The sequence below is a fragment of the Rhinolophus hipposideros genome (assembly GCF_964194185.1).
Source record: "Rhinolophus hipposideros genome assembly, chromosome: 11".
NCBI lineage: Eukaryota > Metazoa > Chordata > Mammalia > Chiroptera > Rhinolophidae > Rhinolophus > Rhinolophus hipposideros.
This window is the reverse complement of record NC_138057.1, coordinates 51,047,362-51,064,934: the sequence shown is the minus strand read 5'-3', so window position 1 is coordinate 51,064,934 and position 17,573 is coordinate 51,047,362. Positions and strand designations below refer to the sequence as shown.

Genomic DNA, 17,573 nt, shown 5'->3' with positions numbered 1-17,573 from the left:
ACCTGCCACTAACTCCTCGCGGTAGTGCTGCCTCCGTCCTTCATCCGAGTCTTTGGGGATCAGGTTCCCCATCTGGCTGTAGTGAACTGCCAGCTGGTTCACAAAGCCAATAAGCTTATATGTACCTTCCTAAAAAGAAAAGGGGATGAGTCAGACCAGGGGTCCTCAGAAGGGCTGGAGTCAGAGTGGTCTGCCTTCATTCTCTAAGACCTAAGATGGGCCATCTGTTAACAGAAATATAACCCCCCAAATCCTCAGGTAGCCTGAGTTTTCACTGCATCCCAATTTAGAGAAGCGGAGGCAAATGAACTGAAGTTTTCTGTTTTGTTTTTTTTAAGTTTTCATCAAAGATATATTTTAAAATACCTTCTCTTCCAACTTTAAGCAGCTCTAGATTTGTCTGTCACTAGCTCCTACATTTAGGCCAAGAGATCCTGGTTCACCTGTTTCACCACACACCTCAGGTCACACATAGTCATCAAACACACCTGGCCTGGCCTTCTTTCCACTGTACTTGGTGGATGTGGGGCTGGATAGATTCTCAGAGACACCAAATCCCCAATCCTTTGTTCCATACAAGAAGACCACAGAAATCTAGAAAAAGTTGGGGTTTGGCACGTGTCCGTTTCACACAGCAAATGAGAAGCAGGGCTGGGCATAAAGCCCAGGCAACCTGGTTCAGTCCTTCTTCAACAAATAGTTTTCGAGTAGACACAATGTGCCAAGTATTTTCTAGGTTCCAGAGATAGATACAAAGCTTAGCAAAAGCAGGCGTGATCCCTGCTATCTTCTCGTTCTGCCAGACTGTCTCCTCATTGATCACCAGCCTAGTTCTAAAGTTGACTTTGAAAGGAGTCCCTTCTTCTTTTAATACAGTTTTTACCAACCCTTTCCAAGTCATATTGAAAATTATTACATTTATATGGCATACTGGGGTAACCTTACTACAGAGGAAACCAGCCCATGGGCTCCAGCTGTACCAGACCCACCTGCCCCTGGAGGTGTGAAAAAATGACTATTTCTGCACACGGGCTGGGAAGCTTTGCCTTAAAAAGTCACCACAGAGCCTTTCCTCTCTCAGTAACTCAGATGGATGGAGAGATGGGAAAGTCCAGTGGTGAAGAGCATGGTCTATGGACATGCAGAATTGTATTCAAATCCTGATTCTGTCCCTATTATCTGTATGACCTTGGGCTTCACCACTCTAAGCCTTCATTTCTTCATCTGTAAATGAAGATAATAATATCTAATTTGCAGAATAGCTGTGAAATAATTAAAACAATCTATTATATAGTATCTGGCACATAACAAGTCCTCAATAAAAATAGTAACCATTATTATGGTGATGGAGGTTCCCATGGGAACCATACAGTTGTCATTTGAGGCTTCACCTTCACTCTGTTCGCAGCAGTGACTAGTACCTTCCTCTTCAGTTTAGGGATGGAAGTCAGACTCCATTGCTTCCATGAAAGGAGGGGAGGCATGTCTAGATTTGAACCATCAGCCTCCCAACTCCAGCACTTCAAAGGAAAATAGTAGCTTTGGAGATGTAAAGCTCTTGAATCTTAGCAAAGGACCCATGAGATGGAGACTAGCTCTGTGGGAGGACAGCCTAAGAGGCTATTAGAAGGTTGAGTAAGGTAAGCGTGACAGGGAGCTTAGGGCTACCCAACTGGCAGTTGACTCAAAGGAATTTTTTCTAATAAGTAGGTTTTCCAGAGGGCAAGAAGAATTCATTGACACCCACAAGGCAGTGCCAATCCTCTGCCTGTAGCATGCCTCCCATGACCAGCATACTGAGTCCTAGAGACCCTCTTTCAGATGTCAGAAGGACAGGAGCCCATGGAGTATACCACACTCCAGCATAAGCTCAGAGAAGGCAAGGCAGCTTCCTTCTGCCCCTCTGCCCCTTTATGGGCTGCCTAAGGGAAGCCATTAGCACAACTCAGGAGTGCAACCTCTTAGGAAATACATATGTATTTGTCCCAACTTCTTTTTGGAGGGGTTGATGACTCAATCTTAAATAAGAAGCAGTATGTTCAAAAAACTATTCACAAAAACCTGTACATGAATGTTCATAGCATCATTCATTGTTCATGATAGCCAAGAAGCAGAAACAATGCAAATGTCTATCAACTTATGAATGGATAAGTGAAATATGGCATATTTATACAATAAAATACTACTTGACAACAAAAAGAAATGAAGTCCGAATATATATTAAAACATGGATGAACCTTGAAGACAGGCTAAGTGAGAGAAGCCAGTCATAAAAGACCACATAGTGTATGATTGTTTTAATATGAAATGTCTAGAATAGGCAAATCTATAGAGATGAAAAATGTATTACTGGTTGCCTAGGGCTGGAAGGGATGGAGGACTAGGGAGTGACAGCTCAGAGGTACAGTTTCTTTTAAAGGAAATGAAAAGGTTCTAAAATTGATTGTGGTGATAGTTGCACAGTCTGTGAATATTCTATAACATACATTGAATTGTATACTTTAAATGGGTGATTGTATGGTATGCAAATTATATCTTAATAAAAGTGTTGTGTGTTTTTTTAAAGAAAGAAACTGTTAATAGGGTGGTCTCTGGGCAAGGGGACAGGGGAGGGAGGTTTAATTTTATATATTTTTATTGTTCTTTTGGCTCTTGAAATTTGTACAATGGGTTTCTATTATACAGTCAAAATAATATATATATATGGAACAGTGTAATGTTGCTTCAGAGTCAAACAAGTTCAAATTTTGCTTTGAATCCTGGCTGGGTGGCTTTTGTAATTTGTTTTATCTAGCTTAATTTCAGTTTCTATAAAATGAAGACAAAAATAGTCCCTATAGCAAAGAAACCTGAGGATTAAATGAGATATCTTATATAAAAGGTCTAATATAGGACCTCACATTGGCACACAGTAAGCGTGGAACAAATGGAACTTGAGATAATGAAATAAAAAATATACATACACATCCACCTTAGCTCAAATTGTACTTGGAAGTTTCCCTCAGACAGTACTCACAGGAGTTGACTTTGCTGTGGCTGAAAATGTGTTCCATACGTACCTACCAAGTGAGTACACGCCCACACCACGTGTACCAAGGGAAGGCCCTGATGGAGTCAGCTGCCTGCCTGACTGTGATGTCAAGAGACACTGAGAACGGAGTCTGCTGGGGCTTCCTTCCAGGTAGGAATGCATGGGGGAAAGGCAAGCTCCCTGTCCAGAGGGGAGTTTGTACTCCACCCAAGTGTCTGGCTGTAGGATCAGCTTCCAAAGATCCATTAGTTGATGTTAGTGAAAGATGTGTTATACACATTGGAAAGGTTTTTTTTAACCAAATGATTGCCTTCAGGATTCCTGAAAACAATGGCTTTGCAGGGCACTTAAGACAATATAATTAGCAAGACTGAGCGGGAGAGTCATAAAGAAATTTCAAAAATCTCTAGAAAACTCTACGTAAAATCTCAGGGTTCAAGCCAAAGACCTCAGTTTAAAGGTGATGATCTCTCTAATCGCTGAGAGGCTTTTGCAATGTAGCAAGTCACTGCCAAGCCAAGGAGCACCTAGAAGCACCTGCCCCAGAGGGGCTGACTTACTTTAAAGCTGTACCTGACAATGTTCTGGGGTGCATGCGGGTTGTTGGCTGTCAGAATTCGGGTGAACTCCTCCTTTAGCTCCTAAGGAAGAGAAATGCCAAGAGGATCATACATGGAGGGCCCCCACCCCTCTCTGATTCTTGGGAGGAACTCCCCCTCACCACCAGCCCCGGGCTCAGCAGACACCTTATACCCAGGTTCTGGGCAAGCTCGTAATGAAGACTAAGGCAGAACGCATTGCTTAGGCTAGAAGAGATAGAAGGAGCAAGGGTAGGCTGCTGCTCACTCACCGCATCAGTCAATTCCAGCTGGTCAGGGGGTCTAACTGTAGCTTTGGACTGGGCCCATTCATCTGTCCCTTCTCCCACTTCGGTCCCTGAATCTTCATCCTGGGCAAAAACCTCATATGAGGATCAGGAGTCCCTGATTTGCTTGGGCAAGCGAGCATGCTGCAGGAAGCCCCTTCATTCACAAATCCTGCTAGAAGCCAAGCCCTGCCCCTGGTACATAGAATACAAAATGTACAACAGACCACTCATAGAAGAGACCAAAAGAACTACTCAGGTCAGACTTTTCATTGCCTGGAAGATCATGGCCATCTCAGCCCTGGGGATCAGGGCTTAGCTGAAACATTGTGGTGGACCTTTGGCCCCAGTAGTGGGACAAGAAGAATTGGCTCTTTCCTACTGCCTCCCACACAGCCCAGAAGTTAATGGCCAGGACTAGCTACCAAAGGCAGGGCTTTATGCAAAATGAAAGGACACCCAGCTGTTCTTTAAGCTACTTCAACTCTAATTCATTTTTTAGTTTCTCATTTGCCACCCTAAAGTTACTCTTACAGCAATACTCTCAGTACTTGGTAACTTTAAGACTTAGTCCTATTAGATCCTTGGAGGAAAAAAAAAATCAAGGGCTAGAAGTTTTTCCTTTCTCTGTTAGACAGTTAAACCCCTTACTAACGTGGCCCATGACATATTAAAAAATACTCACTCTCACAAGCAATCAAAGATATACAAAATAAAACAATGCAAATTTTTCACTATAAAACTAGTGAAAATGAAGAAAACAAAAACCGAAAAGACCAAACAAACGTGAAACCAACCAAATGAAACTAATACCCAGTGTTGGTGAAGTTATAGGAAAATTGGCAACCATAAATTAGCACTACCTTCCTAAAGAGCAATTTGGAAATACTTATCAAAAGCTTAATAAGCGTTTATACTCTTAGACTCAGATTTCTATGTATGTAAATTTATATTATTATAATTGAAAAAATTAAAATTAAAAAAGAAATTTATATTAAAGAAACAACCAAGGACATGCCCAAGATTTTAAATGCATGAATGTTTGTTGGAGGATTGATTGTAATAGTGAAAAAAGGAAACATCTAAATGTCCAATGTGGGGCATGGTTGAGCTGATTATGATATGGCCTTAAGGAACATATGGTAAAATATGCAGTAATTTTAAATGATGCCATAAAAAACGTATTTATTGGCAATGGAATGTACTCTAAATATATTACATAAAAGCAGATTATAAAATAACACATAAAGTTTGAAAATCTGTTTAAAAATAAATACATGTAATTTTTATATACCGTGTTTCCCCAAAAATAAGCCCCAGTTAAGATCGTCAACCAGACAGACACATTTAGTACATTATGACGATGTTCCAGAAGAAGGTGACATGACTGTATTTGAATAAATACAGATTGTTGTACATGAAAAAATAAGACATCCCCTGAAAATATGCCTTAATGCATCTTTTGGAGCAAAAACTAATATAAGACCTGGTCTTATTTTGGGGGAAACATGGAATTCATAGAAATATCTGGTAGGATATAATATCACATGTTAACTAAAAAGTTTCCTGTGGTGGTAGGTTTAAGGGTGATTTTAATGTTCTTTTTGCTCATTTGAATGTTCTAAAAAATATATAGCTAATATTTTCAAGAGAAAAAGTGCTATTAGCTTCTTGCTGAGAGTCTGTGGTGGTTTCAGCACTTACTTTCTTCCTGGCTCCTCTGCTCACAGTGATGCTCTGAAAGAACAGAAACAGAAGGCAAGTCATAAGCGAATCTCCATGGAGATATCAGAAAGAGTATTACAGGGAGGCTTCTGCCCAGGGACCTGGCAGAGAAGGGACATTGAGCTTTCCCACGTCTCAGAAACAGTCCTCCTTAATGGCAACGTGTGATTCTTACCCAATAAGGAGGTCCTGTATTTGAGGCAACCCCATTCCAGCATCAGTGGGACTGACCCAAGGAGAGCAACCAGGTAACTTAGTACTGGCCATGTGTCATTTACAGCAAGTTCACTAAACATTTTTTAAAAGCATATTTTAAGTGCTCAGCTCTACACTAGGCATTATGGGGATTTTCGAGGGCAGATTATATTCTTAAACACTTGTTTGGAATGAATTTGAGCTCTTTATGAGCAGGACTTTGTTTTGTACACTGCTGTATTATAATATAGTAGGTATTCAAAAATACTTGTTGAATAAACGAATGAATGCCATCAAACCTATTAGTAATCATGACCCTGAGGAAAATTATTTCCCTCTCTGGGCCTCAGTTTCCTCATCAGTAAAAGGCATAGGATTGGATATGATGACCTTCCAGCTCAACATGCTCAATTTTTATGTTCCCAAGGGCAGCATTCTCAATTCAACTTGATAAACATTTGTTGAACATCTATTTGTGTGTCAGGCACTAACCTAAGCAGTCGGAAAAAGACGAAGAGAGATGAGGTCCCTACCCCAGTTTGCTCAGTGTCCATGAAGGACAGATGAGTACGATCAGTGTTCAGCATTTACTCACTTGCTCCCTCACTCACTCATTCAGCATTTGTTCCTTTGAAAGCCTGCTCTGTGCCAGCAATAGAGATATGTGTGCACAGGGTGCTGTAAGAGAGCATGGAGGAAACTACCCAGCCTGGTGTGCACAAGAAAGGCTTCCAGATGTAGCAATTTCTTAGCTGGGTATCAAAGGACAAGTAGGGATGTCCAGGGGGAGAAAATGTTTTTCAGAGGGGATTTTCAGAAGAACACAGCATGTACAAAGGTAAGAGAACAATAAAATGTCCGGCCAAACAAATAAACCCCTGCAATATCTATTTAAAACAATAGGTGTTTCAGATGATGGAGCAAGAGATCAGTGGGAGGGGCTCTTGGAAAAAGCAGGCCTAGAGCACTGGAAGACGGGTCAAGGCAGCAGAGAAGCCAAAGGAGGGCACATGTTGGTGGCAGCATAGCACATGGGAAAGAGACCTCACTCCCAGCTCTGCTGACCAGCTGTGGGATCTTGGGGAAATCTCGGGGCCTCAGTTTCCCAAATACAAAGTGAGGGAGTTCCACTAGATGGGCTCTTAAACCCTCACATGACAGGGTCTGTGGGAGACGCTTTGGTGGTGGAGGGGAAGAAAGAGATTCTATGAGGAGAGTAGAACATGTCTCAGTTTGGGCTAAGACTGTCGCAGGTAGGGGAGGCAGCAGGATTCAGATTTCTGCCAGGTTTCCAAGGTTTCCAGGGATGGGAACCCTTCTCTGAGGCTAAGCTGCATGAACCAGAAAGCTGCTTTCCTTTGAAGAGCCTCTGATCCCTAAGGTAACGAGAAGGAAGTGCCACACGTCAAATAGCTTTCTGGCCCACAGTGGAGCACAGGAGGGCCAATCCCAACCCAAGCTGCCAGCCTTAAATAGAAAACGAGATCCAGTTACCACTGCCCCCATAAATATGTCTGTAAAACATTTATCTGGCAATAAAATAACTGACAAGGCAATTTGAGTGTAATTGTTTTTGGCAGTTGGAAATATTTCAATTAACACACTATAAAAGCCACACTATAATAAATGCAAAACAGGCCAATGAAATCAGCTACAGCCCTGACTTCCCAACCATGGCGAAGGAGATTGAATGTCAGGCTGCCACTTTGGGCCCTTGGTCTTCCAGAAGGAGAAGCCTGAGACAGACAGGCCTAAATTCCTGCAAAGTTTTGATGGTGCCTTCCAGAAGCCATGAAACCACAGAAGAAGGAAGCCCAAACTCCCTCCCCTGGGCCTCGGAACTCTATCACCTGGCCACACGTCCCCATCCCAGCCTGCTCTCCCACCCTTCATGTGCTAGGACTTTGAGATGCAGCCCAGTGAGGCTACTCACATTTCCTGAGCTTGGCCCCGTGCTTTCCCACCTCTGCATCTTTGCTTTTACCATTCCTTTGGCCAGGAACGCCATCTTCTCCTTTCCCCCTCCCTGCTCCTACCGTCTCTGCCTAACAAACCCTACCCAACTAGTGTGTGCTAGTAAATCTAACCCTGACACATTGTCACCTCTCTCCTACTTCCCTCTACTTTTCCTTCCCTCACTTTGAGCAAAACTCTGCCCCACCTTCCATTACCATCACAAATACCGGCGAATGAAGGATGAAATGTGTCTTCAAACAGACATTCTGTTGTCTCTGGCCTTTGATCTGGGACAGAATTACGAAAAGAAATATAATCTGCAGCATACATTGGAGGCAGCTTGGAGACTCAAGCAAGGGAGGTCCACCATTCTTATACTGTTAACCAAAGAAGATCCTCTACTCTTGGAGAGGTCATTCTATTTGGCCAAGGGAAAGGACCCACCCCCCACTGCCCCCACCACCATGGCAGTCAAATTAACTCTGGTGATCAATGGGAATACAGATGGCCCAGCCTGAGCTCCGTCATTCTCACTGTTACACATTTTAGTGTGAGCATCCTGAGGGCAGCAACTGATAACAACTCACCTGCCTACTGGTCACTTTGCAGTTCTCTTATAGGACTTGACATTGCTGAGGGCTCCCTCATTCCTTCTTGAAACTTCTTCTCCAACTTCATTTCCATGTCACTAACCTCTCCAATAATTCCTTCTCGATATTCTTGACTTCTCCAGGAATATATGCTGGACCCCATAGTTTTCTTATTCTATATACTCCCCCCTTGGGTGCTCTTCATCTTCTACTTTACGATGAAGGTCAAATCTATTTCTGAAGCTTAGACTTCCCAGAACCTCATGTTCAAATTGATGACAGAGTACTCAAAATCAGTATCTTAAAAACTGACCTCATTCTGTTCTTTTGTCACCCAAACTTCCATTTTTTCTAGTATTTCCTATCTCACTCAGCGCTCCTCCATCCATTCAGTCACCCAGGTTGGAAATTGGGAACCATCAAGGATGCCTGCCTTTTCCTCACCCTCCCATTAGCATCATATTTCAAAGTCTAACAATCCTATTTCTTTAATGTGTATCATAACTATCCTCTCCATTTATACTTCTCTTAATTCAGGCCCTTACTATCTCTTGCCTAAATACATTTGATTTCCCTGACTCCAGTTTCTCTCCATTCTAATAATTGTATCATTATCATCATTTTCAGCTATTGATTACTTACTCTGGGCCAGTCATTTACTGAGTCATTTATCTTATTCAATTATCTCATTTAATTTTCACGAACATCCTATATGGTAGGAGCTATCATTATTCCTATTTTACAGTTGAGGAAGAAAACTGAGGCATACAGAGATCAGATAACCAACCCAACGATGACCAGGATATGAACCCAAACTTTAATCACTATCTATAAGTGATCTTCCTAAAACATAAATCTGATCATGTTACTCTCCTGTTTAAAACCTCCAAGAGCTCCCCATTAACCATGAGAAGAATCCTAAGCTCCCTAACACAGCATCCACCTCATCTATTCTTTTCCTCCCACAACCGTTGGGAGGATGCTATGAAAATAAAATTCTGGTCAATGTAACAGATAATTATTATAGCCACCTATTGGGCACATACTTGCACTTAGACGTCTTTTGGTATATGACCCACTGAATAGTATAAGCAACCTATTTGTTCCTGAGCATATTTTAGGGGTAAGTAAGGAACAAAAATTCTTAAGCTATTCCTAATCATGAAGATATAATATTTAAGTAACAATTATATGATCAGATGTATCCATGAAGCCTACATATAAGCTTTGAAGTCAACCATACCTGAGTTTGAGTCCTTCCATTCTGCTAGTTCTATGACTCTAGGCAATTTATTTGTCTTCTCTGAACCTCAGTACCCATAACAATACCCTCTCAGACCATCATAGACTTGTTAGGATTAAATGAGTTGATGCATATAAAGTGCATAGAGCGGTTCCTGGCCAGAGTTTATGCCTAATACATGATAGTCAGCAGCGTTATATTCTCATTTACAGACTCTGCTCTGCCCTCAGCCACACAGCATGTGTGGCCCTTTGCCTACTAGAAAGCGCCTGCCCTAGGGATGACTAGACCCTTCGCTCACATCTCCACTGAAGAGTTCAATGCTGAAACATGATTGTTCCTGGAAAGACAGGCTCTTCGAAGCATGCAAACCCACAGAAGCATGCAAACCCACAGACGCTGCATCCTCCTGCCTGGGGCCCAGGAGACTTCATTTACCATTTCAGTTGTCTTGGTCCTTATTTTAAAACTTACTAACAAGTTTCCATTAAGCTAAATTGAAACTAAATACCTCACCAGTTTGTAGTTTCCTGTTTCTAAAAGGGTAAAAGCTCTTAGTCCCAAAGGAGCAGTAATTCATCAACAAATCTTCCTCTAGCTATACAGACTGCATCTCAAATCCCTGAGTCTAGTGCAGTGTCTAAAGCACACAGAAGGCACTCTATAAGTGTAGTTGAAAGAGAGTTCAAAATTTTGAAACACCTGATGAAGGGGAACAGGCACTATTATACACTATTTTGGGAGTGCCAACTGATGCAAGCCTTTTATAGGGTTATTTGAATACCTACCAAAATTTTAAATGCCGATACCCCTCAACTCAGCAATTCCACCTTCTTGAACTTTTCCTATAGGAATACTCACACACACGCATAAGACGTATGTACAAAATTGCTTGCTGAATCATTATTTGTAATATTTTTAAATAAAAACTAAATATTCATTGATGGGGCCTAGTTAAATAAATTATGGTGTAGCCATTCAATGGGATATTATGCACATTTTTTAAAGAATGAGGTAAACTTGTATTGTTGTGGAAAGTTCTTCAAGGTGTACTGTTAAATGAAAAAACAAATGACAGGAATAGATGACCCATCTGCTTACTTTAACAATATATGTTTAGGTGTATTTGCATATACATACAGAATTTCTGGGACAATATATAAGATGCACTGACAGTGATTTGCTCTGGTGAATGTGACTGGGGAATTGTGGGGACGGACAACAATACTGTTCACCTTACACTCATTCTCCTGGTTTTAATATTTTTAATGTGAATGTGCATTACTTTTATAATTTAACATGCTATTTAAGAATTTCCCTGTTCTCTTTGATATTTTGGAATTTCACGAGAGGGAGTTGAGCAGCAACTTTAAGTAAATTTGGATCATTTATAAGTTAAACTTCAACAGGGTCCCAACATTCAAGAACCACAAGGCTACAAAATCTTCTCTGCTTTCCAGATGCTTTTTCTCTGCTGGCTACTCAGCAAAATTCCCAAGTGGAACCACATGATTTATCTTTGTGTTTGGGGCTTTTCCCAGATTCCAGTATTTTCTGCCTTCTTACATTTGGCTGGTTTCTATTTATCCCTCCAAATTCTCTCTGTCTCCGGTAGACCTGATTTTCCATTAAGAACATTAAGTCAAGGTTCTTGCATTCAGGTATGGAAGCTGCCATTACTTTCTGCTCACTTTGTCCTCTCTGGAATTCACTTTATTAAGGCTTCTTTGCACCTATCGCTCTTTGATAGTTTCATAGTTTATTTCTTGTTTGTTTTTCCTTGTTGTTACTATGGGAGTTATAGGTCTTACATACACAATTATAAACTAACCATAAATAAAAATGACCATACACACACAAATTTTTTTAAATCAACCAAGTGCAGTTAAAGAGGTTTTTCTTTCCTATTATTGCAGTGCTAGCACAGTGTTAAAAATGCAGAAAAGGGGAATATGAGACCAGGATCGTGCCTCCCGGGAAGCCCAGGAGAGCAGAAGCCAACTCAACAGGACCCTTCCCACATAAAGCTATAGAAGGCAAGTCAGGGTAGGGTTTAAAAGCTCAAGCTCGGCGGGATTCTTGACTCTGCCACGAACTATATGTGAGACCTTGAGCAAGGTATTTATTCTCTGATCCTAATTCTCTCACCTATAAGGTAGAGAAAACATTAGTGCTCTCCTCAGAGTTGCTGCGAGGATAAAATAAAACAATGCATGAAGAGCACTTAACTCAGAGCCCAGCATTCAGTGAGCCCTCAAGCAACAGTGGCAGTATAGAGTGTGTGCTTGTCATTATTTATTATCCTATCATGGTCTGCTATGCATGGCAATTGAGTCCCATCCTGAGGGCATTTATTGAATAGTTGAAAAGTATGTTGTCTAGGATCTAAGAATCCCTAATCAGAAAGGAGCCTATAAATCTTGGGGTGTCACAGCAGGGGGATGACAATAAAAATATCTTCCATTTATATAGCACCTTTCAGTTTGTTGAAGTACATCATCTTATTTGACTCTAATACTAATTTTTTGTGTGTTAATGTTGAATTTTGTCAAATTTTTTTCTGAATCTATTGAGATGTCATCATGATTTTTCTCCTTTTTTCAGGTAATGTGATGAAATACCTTGATTTTTTTTTAATGTTGAGCTATAACTTTGTGTTATTAGGATAAACTCCACTTGATCTGACATATTATTCTTTTCATTATTGCTGGAAAAGATTTGCTAATATTTTGTTGGATTTTTTTCATCTATGTTCATGAGGAATATTGGCCTGTCATTTTATTTCCTTGTAATAGCTTTAATTTTAATATCAGACTTATACTGGCATCATCAAATGAGTTGGAACTTGTTTCCTTCTCCATTTTCTTTTGGAGAAAATGTAACACTTTGTGTAAGATTAGTGTTATTTATTCCTTACATATTTGATACAATTCATCAGTGAAACCATTTGGGCCTGGAGTTTCTTTGTGGGAAGGCTTTTAGTTATGAATTCAATTTCTTTAAATAGGTATGGAGTCTTCATATTTTCTATTTCTTCTTGTGTTACTTAAAGTGTATTTTTCAAGAAATGTGTTCATTCCTTGTAAGTTGTTGAATTTATTGTCATAAAATTGTTGATAATATTCCCTTAATATCCTTTTTAATGTCTGGAGCTTTGTAGTAATATCTCATTTTTTATCCCTAATATTGGCTGTTGTGCTTTCTTTGTACTTTGATAAACCCTGTTAGGTTTTATCAATTTTATTAACATTTTGAAAGAATCAACTTCTGGCTTTATTATTCTTTTTATTGTTTTTCTCATTGTATCTATGAAACAATAAAATAAATGAATAAATCAATAAAATAAATGGAATGGATGAAATAAATCTCATTTTTATTATTTTGGATTTAATTTTCTCATCTTTTTCTGTTTTCTAAAGGTAGAAACTTAGAACAATGATTTTAAATCTTCTTTTCTAAAACAGGCATTTAAAGCTATATATTTCCATTAAGCACAACTTTAACACCCCACAGTACGTAATATTTTCATTACCATTCAATTAAAAATATCTTCTAATTTCCCTTGTGCTTTTTTTGACAGGTGTTATTTAGAAGTGTGTTCTTTAATTTCTAAATATTTTGAGATTTTAAAAGATATTGCTATTTATTTTAATTTAATTCCATTTTGGTCAAACTATTCCTAGTATGCTGAGATCTTTCTTTACAGATGGATGTTTGAACTGAATTAAAATCTCGATTTTAATCATTTCAAATATATTGAGACTTATTTTATGTCACAGTACATGGACTATTTTTATGAACATTCTGTAGTTCTTGGGTGTAATTTTCATTTACAGTTCTTGGACGTAATGTTCCATAAATAGGTCAAATTGATTAACAGATCTTCTATTAATACATCTTCCAATTATTGAGAGAGGCATGTTAAAATCCCCAATCATTATTGTGTATTTTTCTATTTCTCCCTTTAGCTCTGTCACTTTTTGATTCATATATCTTGAAGTTCTATTAATAGCTGCATATACGTTTGTGATTTTATGGCTCCTCTTGAATTGATCCTTTTTGAATTGACCCTCCTCTTGAATGTCTCCTCTTGAATTGACCCTTTATCATTATGAAATGTCCTTATTTATCTTTGGGAATAGTCCTTGTCTTGAAGCCTACTTAGTTCTGATAATACTATAACCACACAGCTTTCTTATGCTTGCCATTTGCACGGCATATTCTTTCTACTCTTTTAGTTTCAACCTTGCTATGTCTTTATATTTAAACTGTATCTCTTATAGGCAGAATATAGTTGGGTCTTGCTTTTTCTCCCCGTGCCTGAGAAACTTTGCCTTTTAAGTGAAAGTATTGGTCTTTGCCATGTTGCTCTTTGTTTTCTTTTTCCCATCTGCTTTTGTTCTTCTGTTCATCTTCTGTCTTCTTTTGTGTTAATCAAGATTTTTTAATATTTCATTTCATTTTCTCTATTGGCTTTTTAGCTGGGCCTTTTTGTATTAGTCTTAGTGGTTGCTCTAAGGTTTACAATGTGCATCCTGAACCTACTACAGTCTACTAAGAATAAATATCATGCCACTTCATATTTCACAATGTAATAACCTTACATCTTAATTCCATTTACCACCACCACCTCATCCTCTGCCCTATTGTTGTCACATATTTTGTTTCTATACACATTATAAGCCTCACCTTAGAATAGTATTATTTTTACTCTAAGGAGTCATATGTCTTTTAATAAAAGTTAACAGAAGAAAAACAAAAGCTAGTCTTTTATCTTTAGCCACATATTTACCATTTCCAGTACTTTTTGGTCATTCCTATAGAAAGAGCTTCCATCAGGTACCGTGTTTCCCCGAAAATAAGACCTAGCCAGATAATCAACTCTAATGCATCTTTTTGGAGCAAAAATTAATATAAGACCAGGTCTTATATTACATAAGACCCGGTTTTATATTATAGTAAAATAAGATCCAGCCTTATATTAATTTTTGCTCCAAAAGACGCATTAGAGCTGATTGTCCGGCTAGGTCTTATTTTCAGGGAAACGGTATTATTTTTCTTCAGTCTAAAGAACTTCCTTTAGTATTTCTTGTAGTTAAGGTCTGCTGATGACAAATTCTCTCTGCTTTAGTTTATATGAAAATGTACTTATTTCCCCATTCCTTTTGAGGGGTATTTTTGTTGGATATAAAATTCTGGGTTGACAATAATTTTCTTTCAGTGCTTTAAATATGTCATTCCATTGTCTTCTGACCTTTGTTATTTACAATGAGATGTCAGTCATAATCATATCATTATTTTCCTGTATGCCATGTGTTGTTTTTTTTCTCTGGCTACTTTCAAGGTTTTATTTTCGTCTTTGGTTTTCAGTATTTTGACTATGAGGGACGTAGGTGTGGTTTCTTTGTATTTATCCTTTTGGGGAGCTCTCGAGCTTCTGATAACATTATATGTTTTTCATTAAATTTAGGAATTTTTTATCATTAATTCTTCAAATGTTTTCCCCCTCCTCTTTCCTTCTGGGATTCCAACTACAAGCATGTTCCAAATACATATATGACATATTCCCATAGGTCACTAAAGCTCTTGTTTGTTCTTTAATCTTGTCTCTCTCTGTTTTTCAGATTGGATAATTTCAATGCACCATCTTCATATTTAGCTGTTAGGACCATCCATATATTTTTCATTTCTGGTATATATTTTTTCATTGTGTCCACTTTTCTGCTTAGATTCTCCATTTATTAACTCAATATTTTCTTTAAGTCCATAAATATATTTATAACAGCTGTTTTAAAGTCACTGTCTGCCAATTCTAACATCTGGGTTATCTTACTTGTGTCCTTGTACTCTCCTTTGGATGTATCTCCCTGAACCATGATCAACATTTGTCCCCAGGCAGATAACGAGGATAAACACGTAACTCACATTGGGTGTTTTCTTTCCCTCAGGAATCACTGTTGGGAGGGAATGACAAAAACAGGTGCCTCATATATTGTGTCCAGGATTAGGGTTGTTTACAATTGGAGGGCAAATTTAGTATGGATTGTTCCATTATGGCCAGAATATAAGTTCCATATATCAAGGCCTTTAAAAGGTACAGATAAAGGGTGCTGCATTTTAAAATTCTCTGCAGAAATGTGCTATTTTAAAAAATACCCTAAAAGCTTGTGTAAAGGACAGAACCTTTAATGAAACATAGTTGCTAAAAGACCATGAGAGATGTGGAGAAAGTAATTAGTACCTATATCTGTTTCAGAACCAATAGTTTTCCAATTCCAATTCTAGGCTATCTATGTATTTATAATACCCACCCACAAACCCCCACATATACATCTTCCCCCTTTACCCAACCAACCCCTTTACTTGAGGAAACTTGAGTGAGCCTTTGTTCTTTGCAACTTAAAGAGCTTCACTAAAATATATATGCTTTAGAGCAGGGGTGTCCAAACATTTTTCGACATTTTTTACCATGGGCCATATGCGGTAAAATACACAAACAGCAGGGCCACTCACTCAAGGTGAAGTACTTAATGCCTCACCTGGTTTATTTAAGTAAACTAAATATATTTTTGGAATTTGCTGTGGGCCAATTAACAATGGAGTGCAGACCACAGTTGGCCCACGGACCACAGTTTTGACACCCCTGCTTTAGAGTTTGCCAGGCCCATAAAGGGCAGGAGAAGTAGGAAAGACTTGGGTATTCTAGGCAGAGGAAACAAAATCATAAACAAAGATATAGAGGCTTAGAACCACGTGTCTGTTCAGGAATGAGTAGATTTTTTTTATACATTTATATTCCAATTTGTATCAAAGCAAGCTTTGAGTCTGAATATGTGACACATGGAATATAAATAAATGAGAAAATGGGTGTAACATAAAAATAAAAGTAGGAAAATAAGCTTAGCATCAGGAATAGGGTTCCTACATAATTAACAGAATTGGGCTGCTTTGACTAGGACGAAGGAGGTCTGAACTGCTTCTTCTGCAGGCCCAGAAAGAAAAGTTAGTGTTCAGAATATTGCAGTATGTACCTTTTTGTCATTTATTTATTTACTCAACTAATTTATTCAGTCATTATTCACTCATCCAATATTTATTAGGCATTTAAGATAATATTAAGCATATTATCCTTTGCTAGATCCTAGGTAATAGCTAAAGAACAAAGGTTGAGTTGGTCCCACTCCAAGGGGAACTCAAATCTAGGAGTTGAGAAAAATGGAGTACATAAACCCATCAAACAAACCAGAATCCAGTGACTCCATGAGTAGGACAAAGTGTTGTGAGACACAAAGCAGTGAAACCAAAGTTTGATCAATAACTGTGTCCTTTGCTTGCTTCTTCCATACAACTCTGTCTCAGTGATTGGGATAACGAATCCTCCCTACAAATTCCTAACTGGCAGAAAATAATTTCACGTGGCTTGCACACAGCTGGAGCCAGAGAATCAAAATTACTCTTCAGCATCAGCTTGTAGTAGGCTGCAAAGCCCAGGGATAAGCACAAGAGCCCTCCCTCTGCCTTTATTATTTGAGTACCTGACACGTACCAAGTACTAATAAGGTGCTAGGCTCCACAATAAACAGGGGAGGAGACCAAGTTCTGGCCTCAAATGCTCACAGCTGTTTTGTAATCTGATAATTGTGCATGACAAACCTCAGACCGTAACTCTGAAATAGCATGACTGTAATCATAACAGAATGGAACAGCCATTGGCAAAATTTGTTTTCTAGTTATCACTTCCAGAAGAAATTCCACAACACTACTAGGGGAAGAGAAGATTCTCAACTTCCTGCCACTAAACCTCTAAATTATCTTCATCTGCATCCACCCTCTTCCTTTCTCCTCTCCTGTTACAAAGTGTTCCACCTCCTTCCCATAACTCATCCACTCCTACCTACTCAGTGACTTGGCTCTACTCATTATTTTATCTGTCTCTTCATCTTCAACCTTTATCTATGCCAGGGTCCC

At 39.0% G+C, this 17,573-nt stretch overlaps 1 protein-coding gene across 2 annotated transcripts in view; it reads right to left on the bottom strand.

Moving 5' to 3' along the window:
* The window catches only part of DNAI1 (dynein axonemal intermediate chain 1), a 55,422-nt gene that overhangs the window by 31,891 nt on the left and 5,958 nt on the right, over positions 1 to 17,573 (bottom strand). For both annotated transcript variants that reach the window (XM_081067385.1, XM_081067384.1), the window contains exons 2-5: positions 5,601 to 5,633; positions 3,882 to 3,980; positions 3,592 to 3,672; positions 3 to 129 (exon numbers count right to left, since the gene is read on the bottom strand). In XM_081067385.1, the coding sequence (XP_080923511.1) occupies positions 3 to 129; positions 3,592 to 3,672; positions 3,882 to 3,980; positions 5,601 to 5,633 (340 nt within the window). The remainder of the gene's footprint in view (positions 1 to 2; positions 130 to 3,591; positions 3,673 to 3,881; positions 3,981 to 5,600; positions 5,634 to 17,573) is intronic.